The 17,553-nt window shown below is 32.2% G+C and overlaps 2 protein-coding genes across 4 annotated transcripts in view; one reads left to right on the top strand and one right to left on the bottom strand.

Annotated features, from left to right (window-relative positions):
• The first annotated feature begins 6,383 nt into the window (after window positions 1-6,383).
• On the top strand, window positions 6,384-10,637 carry LOC105836857 (ATP synthase subunit g, mitochondrial). The gene is made up of 2 exons (XM_012681175.2): window positions 6,384-6,541; window positions 10,286-10,637. Exons 1-2 carry the CDS (start codon window positions 6,502-6,504, stop codon window positions 10,543-10,545), a joined length of 300 nt encoding a protein of 99 aa, XP_012536629.1. The 5' UTR covers window positions 6,384-6,501; the 3' UTR covers window positions 10,546-10,637.
• LOC105836856 overlaps window positions 10,495-17,553 on the bottom strand; it is a 70,837-nt gene continuing 63,778 nt past the window's right edge. For 2 of the 3 annotated variants that reach the window (XM_036295439.1, XM_036295437.1), the window contains 2 exons: window positions 11,494-11,630; window positions 10,495-10,886 (listed from right to left, as the gene is read on the bottom strand). In XM_036295439.1, coding sequence (XP_036151332.1) covers window positions 10,736-10,886; window positions 11,494-11,630 — 288 coding nt within the window. In that variant the 3' untranslated portion in view covers window positions 10,495-10,735. The remainder of the gene's footprint in view (window positions 10,887-11,493; window positions 11,631-17,553) is intronic. The other variant, XM_036295438.1, reaches the window with a different exon arrangement.

Raw genomic sequence — 17,553 nt, 5'->3', positions numbered from 1 at the left:
TAAACTTACAACTTTCTGTTAGAGCGAGTATTTGCGTATACGTTTCTCTTGCGAATGAATTCAAGAATAGAACCCCTGATAACACAAAATATTATCATAAATATAAATATATTTTACAAATTTATTTTCAAAAAATATTTTTAAAGATTATATAATTATTTTTCATAAACCATTTAGAAATGATACAAAAATATTATCAACATTATAAAGAATATATTTTTAAAATGTACTAAAAAATATTTATGATATATGAACTTGAAATATTCTTTGATAATAATTAATAGTATAAATATTGTCATAAATGTTTATCATTAATTTTTTTAGTATTACTTTTTTTTATACCTGACAAACTTGGACATAAAAATATGTACAAAATATTTATTATAAATATTTTTCCTTTTTATAAATATTTTATAAATATTTTATAAATATTTTGTGCTATCTGGGTTGTTATAGCTATTTTCAAATTATTTGCACACTGAGCGGTATACACTCCGTTTGTACGTATTGTCACCTTCATTTTTATTTACTACTCTTCAATTTTTATTACAAACAATAATTATTTCTCCGCAATTATTAGCCTTTTACTGACATTGAAGTCGCTAGCGATTTGTCGTCACATGAATATGTACCGGGAGAAAAGCGACGGATACTTGTCGCTGGCGTCACTTTTTCCCCCACTTCTCCCAAGTCGCCAACGATTTCTCGCTGCATGAATTCGCATCTTTAGGGCCACCGCACAAACTCTTCCATAACGCGTTACGTTACGTTAAGTACTCCATACGAACCTAAGTTGTACTTAAAATTTAACTTAAATCAACGCACAAAGAAATCCTTAACGTAAGAACTTAAGAACTTACGTTAAAAGTTTCTTTGTGCGTTGAGTAAGTTTAATTTTAAGTACAAACTTAGGTTTATGGAGCACTTAACGTAACGTAACGCGTTACGAAAAAGCTTGTGCGGTGGCCCTTAAGGTGGAAGCACATAAAATTCATAGACCTTATAGATATGGACTGGCAATACAAAGCGAAACCGTGTCCATACTTCTCTCTCTAAAGAGTCCGGAAATATGTTTCGCGCATGCTTGTACATATTATACATTGAAATCCAATGATTGGATACGTTTTGGTCACATGTTTTAACTTATGTGTGTGTGTATATATATATGTATGCATGTGTGCTGACATGCGCGATAGTTATTTCCGGTAACTTTAGAGAAAGAAGTACTAAAAAGTCTGTTTCTCTCTCGCACCTCTTCTGGACACCGTTTTCCATACACAAACTGTAGGCAATTGCCGGTCCATATATATAAGGTCTATGGCCGGTATTCATAATCGAATCTTATTTAAAGATCGTCTCAAGCAATGTCTTAAGATGCTAATACGGCTCTGTGATTGGCTGATGGCATCTTAAGACAGTACTTAAGATGATCTTAAATATAAGATCCAACTATGAATACCGGCCTATGATAAAATTACAGGGGCCCAATTCTTGAAGTCATTTGCAAGAGAAACGTATACGCAAATACTTGCTCTAACAGAAAGTTGTAAGTTTATTGGTTAATAGCCATACGATAGCCAATAAATTTCCAACTTTTCTGTAAGATCAGAATTTGCGAATACGTTTCTCTTGCGAATGAATTCAAGAATAGAGCCCCAGGAGCCATAAAGGTGGAAGCACATAAAATTACAGGAGCCATAGGCAGACTGCAGGAGCCATAGCGCATGCGCTGTGGTATTACTTTATCTGTTCATGGCAAAATCATCGATATATAAGGACGGGATTCATAGACCGATCTTAAGCTCAAGCATTGTCTTAGGCCGGAATTCATAGTCAAATCTTATTCAAGTTCCAGCTTAAGCACGATCTTGAGACGTCAATGCTGTTATTTCATTGGTTAAGTAAGTCTCAAGTCGGCTCGAAGCTAGACTTAAGACAATGCTTGAGCTTAAGATCGGTCTATGAATCCCGTCCTTAAGTCTAGCTTCGAGCCGACTTGAGACTTACTTAACCAATGAAATAACAGCATTGACGTCTCAAGATCGTGCTCAAGCTGGAACTTGAATAAGATTCGACTATGAATTCCGGCCATAGTACTGGATGGAGCATATGACAGAAATCGTCTTGATGGACGTAGAAAGAGACAAGACGATGTGTGGGTAGGAGCGGCTCATGGAGCTATGGAGCCCTGAGGTCCAAATAGATATATTCCCACACAGCACACTTTATCCTAGGGATGTCCCTGGGATGTCATTTTGGGATATCGCAATATCGTTGGATATCCGTGGATCGTCTGCGATATCCGAGGGATATCCAAGGGATGCACAAATGTCCACAGGATTTGACATCCTGTAGATATCTCAAACGATATCCAGAGAATGTCCAAGGGATTTCCTGAGATATCGTAATATACCCTAGTGAAAAAATTTGTCAGAATTAAAAAAATTTTTCTCAGGATTTCTGATAAATGTTTCGATTTTTTATAATTGAAACGTTTCTCGGAAAAACTTTAAAAATAAAAAATTTTGATTAATTTAAAAAATTTTTGAATATTTCTAAGTATTTTTGAGAGTTTCTAAGAATTGAAAAAAACTTGAATAAAAAATAAAAAATTCTAATAATTTTTACGGCAATTTTGTAAGAGAAAGAAGACTATAATATAACATGTTTTAGCCAAGCCGTCGTACTTGTTAAAGCATGTTTAATAGTTTAATATTCTCTATACCTGAAAAAACGGTCACCCATCCAAGTGTCAACCCTCGCCGATGTCGCTTGACTTCGAAGACCATACGCATTCTAACGCTTCGTGGTGATCCATAAACACTTCTTGTTTATGGATTCATATTTGTTACAGATCATTACAATAGATGTTGTCAAAAGGATAAAACATGTATAGTTAACTTATATTTTTATAAATAAATATGAAGTTTTACCATTTTTTTTACTTTTTTTACTATTTTTATATATGCGCGCAAAATAGTATGTAGACTAACTTATTAAAAAATCTGTTTTTGCTCTGTTTGTATAAAATAAAACAATTTTTTTAATGTCATTTTTTATAATTTTTTAGTATATGTGGCATATTATTAATATGCCACATTGTTTCCATAAGTGTATTTTCTTTATGTTCTGACGTTTTAATCTACGTTTCTTAAAGATTTAATTTACACTTCTGTCACTCTTTTGTTACATTATAATTAACTTTTCCTTTACACTTGATTTATGCTCCATTAATTGTAGAGATAAAAAAGATATGATGGGATATTATTTTGATGTAATAGGATATCGTAAGATATTAATGAATATCTTACAATATCTTATAATATTTTAAGATATTTTTTGGGATATCGAAATGTATTAATAAGATATCATATGATATCTTAAGATATTTTACGATATTTTAAAATATTTTTGTAGGATATCCCGGGAGCTACTCATTGAGATATCCGTGGGATCGCCTTCGTCTGTCTGGGATAATTTGGGATATCCTCAGGATAAAGTGTGCTGTGTGGGTTAGATACAAATGCATAAATATCCCCTACAGCATGAAATATTGCTGCAACGTTGCAGAAATATTATTTTGCAAGATTGGAATATTGCAGAAAATATTGCTGCAATATTGCAGCAATATTTCTATGTCCGTTCCAAAACAATATTGTCCAATATGTCTGCAATATTTCTGCAATATTCCCCGTAAAATTTCTTTAATATTTCAGCAATATTGCTGCAATATTTCTTGTAAGATTGCTGTAATATTTCTGAAACGTTAATGCGCAATATGAAGGAAATGTTGCAGGTGGTTAAATTAATCAAATAATATGTAAGATGTGTATTATACGAAAAACGGAAAATGAATTTATTGTCATACCGTTACGGCACAATAATTAAAAAAATTATTAATTAAAAAAGTAATTAATTAAATTAACATACACCAACGGATATCGAATATCGTTCCATTCTAGATTTAAGTAAGCATTAAAATGAAGCAAGTCCAGAAAATGCCCATCCTGATCAATTTATATGCTAGAATTACACATGCATGTATGGTTCACACATGTTTAATTAATGTATTATATATATAAGTCAGAGTGAACATCTTCTGGACTTGCTTCACTCAATCTAGTATGGGACGCAACGCTGTCGTGATTACAGAATTTGTTGCACATCTATGTATCTTTTAGCTCTAATCTTACATAAAAATTTAAAATAAAATAATCCTGCTCTATTTTTTTATTTGTCCCTTAAAACTATGTAAAATATTACTTATTGTTAGTTCTAGATTAAGAAATACGGATTATACGGAAATAAATTTTGCACGGTTGCAATATAATATTGCCACAATATTGTGCAATATCTGTTAGGAAATATTACATTTGTAATATTGCTACAATATTGCACAACATCTGCTAAAAAATATTACATTTGTAATATTGCTGCAATATTGTGCAACATTTGCTAGGGAATATTATATTTGTAATATTGCTACAATATTTCTGCAATATTGGTTATATTATGCACTATTGCAATATTTCTGCAACGTTGCAGCAATATTTCATGCTGTAGGGGTTATTTTATTTGATTTTATACAATCTTGACTTTTAAAAAAAATTTTGTATAATGTTTAAATATATAATCAAAATAAAACGCCTAAAAAACCTATATAAATCAGATTTTTCTACTTTTATACTATAATAATATTACATTTGACGCGCATGCGCGAGAAAAAGCGGCCCCAGGAACAACACTGCGATACGGTACTTTTCCCTTTCTCCTAACGCAAAATTCAACCAATGAAGAGAGAGTAGAAAGAGAGATCCGAGCTCACACATCTACTTCTCTCTTTCTAAATCTCTCCAGACGGAACATCAAAGAAATTTGGCCGCATGCTCCATCCAGTACTATATATCGATGGGCAAAATGTAATACGGCAACGATCATGTAACTTTTTCTTATGGTATATCCACACAAACTTGCATAATCGCATAAGCATATGCATAAGGAATTCGATTGGTTTATTTTCTTATGTAAATGCTTGTAGACCAATCAATTTTTTTATGTATATGCTTATGCGCTTATGCAAGTTTGTCTGGATATATCCTTAGGGTGACGTCCCATGGCGCGTATTGCGATACGCGCGTTTCGAACTCTGTAACCAATCACAGATATTCCGCTGCTTTTAGTACGCCGAAATATGTCTTTTATGTCCCATGAGCGGATTACGCGGAAGCGGAACGAGCGGATCACCAATCATGGGACTGTTTCAACGGAATTTTTGAAAAGGGTCTATTAAAACGATCCCGTGATTAGTGATCCGCTGATTCTGCTTCCGCGTAATCCGCTCCATGGGACATAAGAGCCACATTTCGGCGTATCGAACACACACACACACACACACAAGCATGCGTGGCCATTTCTAACCTTTCGTGCCCATAAGAAGTACACAAAAAGTGACAAGAAGGAGTAGCACGTGTAGTACTCATGAATCTGAAGAGGTTAAAGTAAAAAGAGGTTATAGTAAAAAAAAGTAAATATATACACTGCCCAGTGCACACGCCATGTAACAATATATGATTGTGCATATGTATGTGTGCGATCCGCTCGATTATATGAATTTCCGCGGATCGTCAACGTATCAAAAACGGCGGATCGTCTATCATTGGTCGAAATTTAATACGTCCGATACGCGCGTATCGTAATACGCGCCATGGGACGTCATCCTGAATGTCCGCGGATCGTCAGCGTATCAAAAACGGCGGATCGTCTGTCATTGGTCGAAATTTAATACGCCCGATACGCGCGTTATCTCGTAAGGCCAGATCTAAAATAGGTGTAGTAATAAGCCTTAAGCCCTAAGGAATTAACCAATTATATTCGTTTATTCTTCTCACATTCAATTATAATTGGTCAATTTCTTATGGCATAAGGCTTACTACACTTGGGTGCGTTCAGATTCCTCACCCGAGTGTCCTCAGATGTAGTTTTATCCTTGTTTAACATTCAGTATATATAAATAACAAGGATAAAATGATACCTGGAAACACTCGGGTGGGGAATCTGAACGCAGCCCCTATTGTAGATCCGGGCTAATACGCGGCATGGGACGTCACCCTGAGGGTGCGGTCCCATGGAGCGGATTATGTGGAAGCGGAACGAGCGGATCACCAATCACAGAACCGTTTCGACGGAATCTTTGAAAGAGTTCTATCAGAATGATCTCGCGACCGTCGAAACGGTCCTGTGATTGGTGATCCGCTCGTTCCGCTTCCGCATAATCCGCGCTCCATGGGACCGCTCAGTGGGAACGCTCCCTTACGATTAGCTATCTGGTGGTATCTAGTAGAATAAGACTAATCTGATGGAATACGCGTTGAGCAAGAGTTGGCAACGCTGCTTCTGGTATCCAGTGGTATTTAAGAACTGTTTAAGATCTAGTTGATTTTCTGACCATTTTTAAGGAAATCCGTTCACTTTTTCCTCTCTAAAAAATAAAATTGGCAAGCGATGGCACGACTCGTTACAAAATCGACCGAATTGGTGAAACGTATGAACAATATTTTACGTTATTAACATACATATTTGTCATACGATTATTTCAAGCAAGAATTAATTTTACTGCATTTCTTACTGTACTAGTATTATGTAACGTGTATTATTGTCATCAATTTTAATATTTTTAAATAATTATTTGAAAATAATTATGATAAAAGTTTAGCGTTGACACCTTCGTATCAAATATTCTATTAAATGTCTAAATCTCTGTTGATTGAATTTTGTATTTTGTTGAGGTTATGTCTTTCATTGTTGAAACAGTAATATACAAGTCATTTTCAAATTTTCAAACGAAAGTCCAATTTGATTAATATAGGTTAATGTAGAAAAAAATAAAACTTTGAAAATTGTGATATTTTAAAAATTAATATAATCACGATTTACTTAAAACTTAATAAATATATTAGGCTTGGTCTTTATTGGTGCAATAAGTTAGAATGAGAAAAAATATATTTGTGTTATTTTAACTTATTGCAGCAGTGCAGTGACAAAGAACAGGCTTATTTTTTAACATAAAACATTGTACAAATATGTAGATATAATTTTTATCAGATTTGCCAAACTTGACAGATAATTTCTTGAATTTTATATTCATTTTGAATCTCTGATCAATGATTTCATTAAAATTTTATTTAAAAAGTTATCAAACTTATGAAAAGTAATGATAAAATTTGAATTCTAATTAATAAAGATTTTATTAATATGGAGTATTTTTCATTGCACTTTTATAAAAAATTCATTATAATTTTTAAATAAAATGTTGGTTTGTCGTAACAGAGTATGCTTTTTGTTGTGATCATCAAACATTAGAATTTCAATAAAAATTCTTTTATTAAATAATATTTAATTAATAAAGTTTATTAAAATTTTATTAATTTTTTTATTAAATTCTCATTTTTATTAAAATGTTTTTCATTGAACACAGAAAATAATCTTTTCAGAAAAATGTAATTAAAATTTTGTTGCATTCTACATTTAAATTTTATCTATTAAATGTATCGAAAGGATCTCGCACAGATCTTATGAAAATTGGCTCAAATTTTGGTAAAAGATACTTCTTAACAAAAGTCTCCTGAACAAAAGTCTCAATGGCCACAACTCACAAAAACTTGTACTAAATGATTTTCTTCTATGCTTAGAAGAATTAAAAATGTGTATTTTGATGGAATAAGTAGCAATAAGTTGAAAAGGAAGTCAAAATCACAAAGTCTAAATGGCCATAACTCACAAAAATTTATAGATTTTTATGTACGTGCCTTTATATTCTGTGTGCCTGTATGTTCGTAGGCGTGCCTATGTTTGTGCATTTATGTATGTGATGCATGTATATGTGTCTGTGTGCATGTGTGAGTATGTATATTAAATGTATTGTATGAGTATATTGACACATAGAGGCACACGTAGCAAATAAATGAGTTGGTAAATTACAGAGTGTTGCTAAAAAAAACTTTGCTGTAAAGGCATGTACACAAAGATCTATAACTTTTTGTGAGTTGTACCAATTGAGACTTTTGTTCAGGAGGTTAGAGAAAAGAACTATCTTTTACCAAAATTTAAGCCAATTTAACTGGAGGCCAATTTTCATAAGATCTCTGCAGGGTTCTTTTATCAAACATTCAATAGAATATTTCTAACAAGGTTTTTGTTTTATACCATAATAATTAAGGTTTTTAATTCTTTTTATGTAATATAAGTACTTGATCAAGTTTAAGAATAAGTTTATGATTAATATATAAACTTTTTTCGAATCTTTTCAAATGTTTTAACTGTATAATTTTTAAAAAATATATTTATAAAAGCATTTAGTCTTGTAGGCAGGAAAGTTTTAAGCAGGGTTGGATAGTAACTAATTAAAAAATTGAAAGTTATTAATAAAGTAAAATAGTTAATAACTTTTAATTTAATTTAGTTAATTTTAAATGACTTAATTTTTAACTTTAACTAGTTATTTTTGAACTTATAAACTTCAACTTAACTTTTTTTTAAATTAAAATTTTTATCTGGGCGAAAGAAAAAATTATAAAATAAAAATGCATTTTTGCATGAAAACCAACTTTTTTTTGTTATGTTATATAACTAATATAATTTAATTTACAAATAAAATATTAAATACATTTTATGATCGATACTGTAATTATGTTGGTAATTTGAATTAAATAAATTATATAGCTTTTTAATTTAATTGTAAATAAAGCTTCTCAAAATTAACTTTTATTTTAACTTAAGTTAAATTAATCTTAACATAACTTTAACTGAGTTAGTATTTAATTTATGTAACTTTTAACTTAACCGAATTAATTTTATAATCCATTAACTTTAATTTATTTAAAAAAAATATTAACTTACCCAATCCTGGTTTTAAGTAATTTTATCGCAAATAAAATATAAGAATTTTAATAAATATTCATAAAAACTAAGAGTTTAAAGAACATTTTTTAATTAAAAAAAATCATATTTCTATGTAGAAATATAAAATTCTTGAATTATAAAATAAATTATAATATTCTCTTAAATATGTCACACTAGTAAAAATGTGTCAACGTTGTTTATTGCTACATACATTTAAATCATTATTACATTAAACTTTTTTTTCTATTTTTTTACACATTAATATTTATTAATAATACGAAAAATATTTTTAAGTTACAGTTTGATTATTTTGTATATATTTTCATTGCTTAAAGGAAGATGTGCATTTTGCAGTGTTTTTTGAAGCACGTGGGAATTACAAAATCAGCTATACCAACATAATATAATTGGAATTTTACTATAAAACCACCTCCATCATATTTCTATGATTATAAATTAAAAAACAAAAGAATTTTTTGAAGCCTGAAGGGTGGGTGGGCTAACTCCTTAACAAAGATATTCTCCTTTAGTTCCTATTAATACACAGTATTTTATAAACGCTTTCCAATAATAGCCTTCACTACAAAATTTTATTTATTTTTTTATAGTAAAAAATTCAGTGATAAAAATGAAAGTCGGTTTTAATGAAAGCATGAAATAAATTTGCTCAGATGGCTCAAGAGCTGATTAAATTAGTTGTTGCTTTCTTTTGTTTAAAATGTATCTCAAAATTTTTTCTTAATATCTAGAGCGTTTTGGCTATAATTTTGGAATTCCGTATTCAAACGAAGTAAAAAACCGATAACACGATCCTCGCGTGTTTCGAAAAACATCCAAAATGCATATCTTCTTTTGATTTATTTATTATTTTGAAGACGGCAATGTTAAAATATATATGAATATATTTGAATATATATGAATGAAAAGTCACACTTCACTCATAGTGTTCAACCAAAGGTTCGGTTTCGGTTGGCTTCGGCCTAAAATACTATTCAAGGCTACCTTTCGGTTTTAGTCAAAAAATGGCCAAACTTTCGATTGCCACCTAAACTATGTTTAGCACATCTCGGAGTACTTAGCATTCGTGTTCGACCGAAACTAGATTTTGTCACCAAAATCGAAACCAAGACCGAATTCCGGTTTTTAAGTCAGTTTCGGCCGAAACCAAAGCTAAAAACTTTTTTTAGTTTAATTATGTATAATTAATAATTAATAATTAAATTACTGAAACCAAAATCGAACTTAATTTCAAAACCTAGTTTTGATGACAAAACCTAGTTTCAGTCGGACACTAGTCATTTGTCTCACCTGTTGAAAAAATAGAGAAAAAGTTTTAAACATTTTTTCTTTAAAAGGTAAATAAAACTATAATATATATGAATTACAGTTGGTGTTAATCATGCAAAGCCTGTGCTGCAAGTATGGCTGCAATATGCCAAAGTAGAATTGACGCCACCTAGTCTAAAGGATATCCCTGCAATTCGTAGCGGATTTTCAAAACTGATTCACTCCGCACGAACTGGCCGCTATCGCGATGTTACTGTACGTGAAGGTATCATAAATACCCTAGTGGCTGCTGAAATATATTGTTGGTTCTTTGTTGGTGAATGCATCGGAAAGCGACATATTGTCGGATACAATGTTTAAATATGTTATATATGTATCTTATATAGATAATTCTGTATAAATAAATTATAGATTTACCTGCTCGTAAATATATGAAAGATATGAATATCAAATATTTTCTTTTTTGTTAAGTATTACAATGTTTATTTTAAAATACATTTATTTAACATATCATCTTGTAAATATTTTGTATACAAATATGGAAAAATTATTACTTTAATATATGTTGGTTTGCATATTGCCATATACAAATTGCAGCAGTGACATGGACATTCAACGATCGTGTCACTCCTACTTGAGGTATCTGCACGCACTTGTCAAAGAGAGGTATAAAATTTGCTGGTATACCATCCTTCTCATTCCTAAAATAGATTCTCAATTAGGTTATTTTCTATTTTCTAATTTTTTGCTAATTAGAATCATTGTACTATCATTGTACATATGTCATACCAGACATATAAAAAAAATTCTACTAAAATCATTGATTAAAATAAAAACAATTTAATCTTCAAATGCTACTTTAGGTGAATTATCTACGAATTAATTCAAGTTTATTACAGTTTTAATAACTTAAAATAATATTTAATAAGATTTTTTATATTAAAATAATGTTAGTTCAATTATCGTAACATCTTACAACTTATAAAAAAGTAAAAAAAAATTCTTAAGTATGGATAAATTTTTTACTTAAGAACCAAAGTAGTATTAATGTAAGAAAAACACGAATAGTATTTCAGATTAATTAATATAAATATTTTCATATAAAAGATAAAATATTTCAATAATATCTGTAGAAAAATTAGATATAAAAAATATAAATTTACAATATCTTATTTTGAAGTCTTATTAATTTAATATTTTTCTTAAACTGTTATTTTTATTGGTGATTGTTCAGCAACTAATGTAATAGTAATCTTTTATTAGTCTCAAAATGGAGGAAAAAAATTATGAGTAAAAATTTATAATTACCCTAAAACTAGAATTGTCCTTTTCTCGAATGTCATTGTCATCAGGTTTACACTATTAATTGTTTGTTCAACCCCAATTAAAGACCAGTCCGCTTCTTTTTTATCTAATAAAAATTTCTGCAATTCATGTGGCTTTACCTAAAAATTTCGGAGTGTTGATTATAGTATTTTTCTATTTTAAGCTGATAAATGAAGCATTAAAAAAATTTTTTTAGTATGTCTAAGACTATTTTTAATGTTTTTAAAAGACAGAGTTGGATAGTACTTAGTTAAAAAATTAAAAATTAAATAATATAGTTAAAATGTTAATAACTATTAACTTACAACCTCGCGAACCCGAAAATTCTGATTTTAATGAAACTTGGTATAAATGTAAAGGGGGTAAATACATGAATTTAGACATTTTTAGTTGGTGCTTATAAACGGTTTGAAAGGGTGAAACCACCCTTCAAAGTTTAGACATTTTTGCATTTTCTCGATATATTTCGCAAACTAAACAAAATATAAAAAAATGTTTCAGACAAAAGTTTTACAGCATAAATATTTTTACCAGGTCTGTAAATATGAAATCGGAATTTGCCCATAGATGGCGCCAGCTGTCAATGTAGTTACCGTCAAACCGCGTCATTGACGCCATTTTCTTGTTTTGACATCTGATAAAGATTTTCAACTTACAATACAAGTTTCATACAACAGCACAGTTTTTAATAGCGTTGAACATGTCGAATTTTGTGCCTGGAAATTACGATTTGCGGACAGCATTGATTTTCCATGTGACCATTTGAAGAAAACTGCTGCAGAATCGCATCGAATGCTTGTCGAAGCTTACGGTGAGCATGCTCTTGGTAAACCACAGTGCTTTGAGTGGTTTAAAAAATTCAAAAGGGGCGATTTTAACGTGAGAAACGAAGAACGTGCAAGACCACCTGTTCGAGAATCATTTTACTATCTAGTACTAGCGCCGTCGCGTCAGGTGGCAGCATCTATCGGGCTAAACCAACCCAGATCGTGGAGCGCCGTATAAGCGCTGCTCGCGCATGCCCGATAGGTATCGCAAGCGCTGTTTCACCTTCGTTTCCGGTCTCGTTGTTCAATAGCTACCGTGCGAATCGTACGTGTGAGATAGTGCGCATAAAGTTTTCGAACAGTTCTCATTTCGTGGACATTCCGAACTCTCTCGATTCTGCTCAGTTACCAGGATCGACTCATTAGTCAGACGCATCCAAGGACATCTCCAGTACATCACCATCGTTCACTCAGACTCACCGCGTAAAGCACAAGCCGGCGCCACGCGGCATACACGGCTCAAGGTCAACATCACCAGGCCGGTATTCGATTAATAGAATTGACTCGTACAAGTAATAACGGACTACACATCAGTGAAAGACATTTGTAATTTCATCTAGATATGTACAGGTAGATACACGTCACGTGTGTATATACTTTATTGAACCTGTGATAATATCAGATTATCTCAGACTCGCTCTGAGCACTGTGTGTGATAATATAATATTAAAAACGATTTGAATTTCACTTGTGAGCATTAGTACCACAACGTTTTCTCACCCTGCTTCCATCCGTAGGGTCCCAGCGAACTCATTGCGCGAGTCGCGAACACCACCAAAAAAGTTTGAAGATAGCGAATTGCAAGCATTGTTGGATGAGGATGACGCTCAAACGCAACAATTCGCGAATCAATTAAATGTGACACGAAAAGCCATTTCCATACGTTTGAAAGCCATGGGAAAGATCCAGAAGATGGGAAAATGGGTTCCACATGAACTGAATGAAAGACAGCAAGAAAATCGAAAAACCACTTGCGAAATGCTGCTCGCCAGGTACAAAAGAAAGTCATTTCTCCATCGAATTGTGACTGGTGATGAAAAGTGGATATATTTTGAGAATCCTAAACATAAAAGATGAGTAACTCCATGCAAACTATCGACATCGACTGCAAGGACAAATCGCTATAGACGGAAGACAATGCTCTGTGTTTGGTGGGATCAGAAGGGTGTGATCTATTGTGAGCTGCTAAAACCTGGCGAAACCGTTAATACTGAACGCTACCGACAACAAATGATAGATTTGAATCAAGCTTTGCGTGAAAAACGACCAGAATATCAAAAAAAGGCAACGCAAAGTGATTTTGCTTCATTATAATGCACCATCACACACAGCAAAACCGGTCAAAAAAACGATTGAGGCGTTTAGTTGGGAAATACTTTCGCATGCGGCTTACTCACCAGACTTGGCTCCATCCGATTATTGTTTATTTACATCGATCGGACACGCACTTGCTGAGCAGCGCTTCACATCTTACAAAAATGTACGAAAATGGCTCGATGACTGATTTGCCTCAAAAGAGGAACAGTTTTTTTTGGCGTGGCAGCCACAAATTGTCAGAGAGATGGGAAAAATAGCTAGCGATGGGCAATACTTCGAATAAAATATTTTTTATCATTTTCATACAATAAACGTGTATTTTCTATACAAAAATTCCGGTTTTATACTTACATACCTGGTATGTAACCATACATACATACTGGTTACATACTGGTATTTAACCATACTGTTTATTTAAAAAAAAAAATTTTTTTTTTTCAAAAATTTACTCTTTATTCTTTCTCTATGTTGAATATTTATTGTATCAAAATTTCAATTTTAGTGAAATTCGGCACAAATGTAGAAGTGGGTAATACTAATTTAGACAATTTTATTTAGTGCCCAATAATGGTTTAAAGCCCTTTAAGGTTGAGACATTTTTTTCGATGTATCTCGTAAACTTAACGAAACATAAAAAAATATTTTATACAAAAGTTATACAGTATAAATACCTCCATTTGATTACGCTGTTTATTAAAAAAAATTTTTTTTAATAAAAAGAATTTTTTCAATTAAAAATTTTAATAAAATTGACTTTTGTGTATCTATCATTTATAAAGTAATTATATTATCTTATATTACGTATCGACCTTTTTTCCCAGTTTTCCAATATTCCACGGTTTTTCTTTTCTTATAGCTACTATTTAAAATTTCGTTTTCTGGTTCACAATTATTCTCATTATCAGGTTCATAATTATCATTATCATTTTCTAGAAATTCTTTGTCTATTACAAATTCTATGTCAGTTAAATCCACTTCTCAATAATTTTGAAATTCCAAAGCAGTATCGGTTTGTATAACAAATGCTACATTATAATATCTCTTATCACTTCACATAATTGTATTTCTCTTCTATTTATAGGCGTTGGGGAAATAAGTGTAATTTGAAATAAAATAATTAACATTAAGAACATTTGTAACATTTATGTGTAACATTATGCTTTGTTTGATAAAAATTTAAATAATTTAACAGAATAATCAAGTACACGTTAGATATCACTTGATACTGATGTGAAAATGACGCGTAACATTAATAAATATACAAAATTACACACTTTTATTAACAGGTGATTTTTATTTCATATATGATGCATACCGTGACATGACGAATATAAAACATGAATGTGAAATATGACATTGACAGAATGAATACTGTGTGAAAACAACGTGACTACTTTAATATTGCACAACTGTCACTTAAAAAATAATACACACAGAAATGCAGTTAATATAAATATATAGTATTACAACATAGATAGTATATATTTGGATGATCTAAATAATACATAGTGTGGCGACACAAAGACGTCTAGTCGCCACTCAAAACGCCTAGCGACCATGCAACCAACACGCACTGTAAGCAACAGGCTAGCGCCTAGCAACCGTGCAACCCAACTAACGCTGTAAGCACCGCAGAATGAAAAAGAGAAGTGCGCGCGGATACCACCAGAGGCCACGCTCTCGGAAGTAAAATGACGACTTCTAGACAATAGGAGCGCGAGAAGACGGGCAGTTCACTCTTTGCGTTACTCGCACTCGAGTCTTCTTTTTGCATACGAAGACATTACTTGTCTCACGAGATTGTAATAGCGAGCACGCTGGCAGCCAAGGAGCAGCAGTGGAACCCCGCGACAGCGGTAGTCTCACCACTTAGGACCAGGCCTCCGAGGGTGTTACTAGCCGCCGACGATCCGCAGATTTGGCGCTACACATCGCCAAAGTACCTGCTACCGGATCTATTGGAGAGCTTAGCAAAGGAGACCGCTACTCGGAGCACACAGACCGAGGGGGACACCATCTGGGAGACGAAAGCGACACAAACCGCCGTAGCCACCAAAGACCACGGTACCCAGCACGAGGATAGTACGGTCAACAGTACTGAGCAGCCCGGGAATCCGACGGAGAGCGGCCAATCCCGCGACGAGCTCAAAGAACGCACCCGCAGCGAGAAACGAGCCGCAAAGAAGGAGAGACACTCTTCCAAGGAAGCAAAGAAAAGGAGAACAGGCACTCAGGTCCCGGAGATCACGTCCACTTTATCCCTGGACGAAAATAATAACTTAGGCGGAATACGAGTGACAAAGGCTCATCCACCAATAGCGTGGAAATCGCTACAGGCGTAAAAGCCTGATTCAAACGACCCTTATCAGGGCTAATAAAATAATACAAATATAACTCTGTACATTGTATATAGCCAGAATAAAAATTATCTATTTAAGGGAACCAGCGTACTTCTCTTCGAAACCGACCATATTCCTCTGCGTACGAACTTAGCGGCCACACGTAGTATACAATAATATAATTACTTTATAAATGCTATATACATAAGAGTCAATTTTATTTAATATTTTTTTAGTAACAAGTTTTTAATTAAATTTTTTTTCAAAAATTGAACAGCGTAGTTAAACGGAGGTATTTATACTGAAATACTTTTGTATAAAACATTTTTTGATGTTTCGTTAAGCTTACAAGATATATCGAAAAAAGGCAAAAATGTCTCAACCTTTGAACGGTAGTTTCAACCCTTTAAACCGTTTTTGAGCACCAATTAAAATTTTCTAAATTCATGTATTGCCCCCCTAAATTTGTGCCGAATTTTACTGAAATTGAAATTTTGATGCAATAAATATTCAACATAGGAAAGGTATAAAAAGTAAATTTTTGAAAAAATTAAAAAAAAAAATAAGCAGCATAGTTAAATAAAAGTATTTATGCTGTAAAACTTATGTATAAAACATTTTTTGATATTTTATTTAGTTTACGAGATATATCGAGAAAAGGCAAAACTCAATTTTTGAAGGGTGATTTCAACCCTTTAAACCGTTTATAAGCACCAACTAAAAATTTCTAAATTCATGTATTTACCCCCTCTACATTTATGCCAAGTTTTATTAAAATCAGAATTTTCGGGTTCGCGAGGTTTCTTTGTTAGTTAATTTCAACTAAATTGAGTTTTAATTTTAATTTATTTTAATTGTTATTTTTAAAATGCAAATTTTAATTTATTTTTCCAAGTTAAAAATTTATCTCAAAGAGAAAAAAATGGTAAAAAAATATTTTTTTATATGAAAAATAATATTTGTTATTTCATATAAACTTACAGTAATTTAATTTTTAAAAAATTATGTTTTCATTTAACCCTTTGAGGTCACACTGGGTGGTTACCACCTATCGCTTAAATTCAACACATTATATCTTTCCGATTTAAGAAAAAATGATACTAGTAACGCCATTTAATGGTAATTTAAGGTTTTATCTATGCCAAAACAAGTACGCTTTTTTCGACACGTCCATTGTCTCGTGAAATCTCGTCTCGAAACATTTAGGTTATTATATATTTCGGTACATATTAAAATTACGATCATGGCCTAGCCATTATACTATCATCTTTCTTAGAGCATGGACTTAGAGCATGGACTGCGCCATCCCTATATTATTCATATGCGAAACTAGGTTTAGAAAAAAGAGTGAGAGCAATGACTGCCAATTAGTTTAGTTTGTTTTCGTTTTTTTCATTACTAAAAAAGACAGAATTGACCGACAATTCGTGCTATCCTTCCACAGTTGGATTTACTTTCGATTCGTGTTGCGCAATCCATGTTTTATGTCGATGTATACTATGATCACGGTGTAATGACAGTTGTCATTACTAGACCTCTGATTTCACGAAGTGTTCCAA

The sequence above is a fragment of the Monomorium pharaonis genome, chromosome 1 (genome assembly GCF_013373865.1).
Source record: "Monomorium pharaonis isolate MP-MQ-018 chromosome 1, ASM1337386v2, whole genome shotgun sequence".
Lineage (NCBI taxonomy): Eukaryota > Metazoa > Arthropoda > Insecta > Hymenoptera > Formicidae > Monomorium > Monomorium pharaonis.
This window is presented reverse-complemented; position numbering and strand designations above follow the sequence as displayed.

What these genes read in the sequence shown, in the direction of transcription:
- LOC105836857 (XM_012681175.2), top strand. Translation starts at nt 6,502, where the DNA reads ATGGCACGACTCGTTACAAAATCGACCGAATTGGTGAAAC. An exon ending in ATCGACCGAATTGGTGAAAC is followed by an intron (nt 6,542 to 10,285) that starts GTATGAACAATA and finishes TATGAATTACAG; the next exon opens with TTGGTGTTAATCATGCAAAG.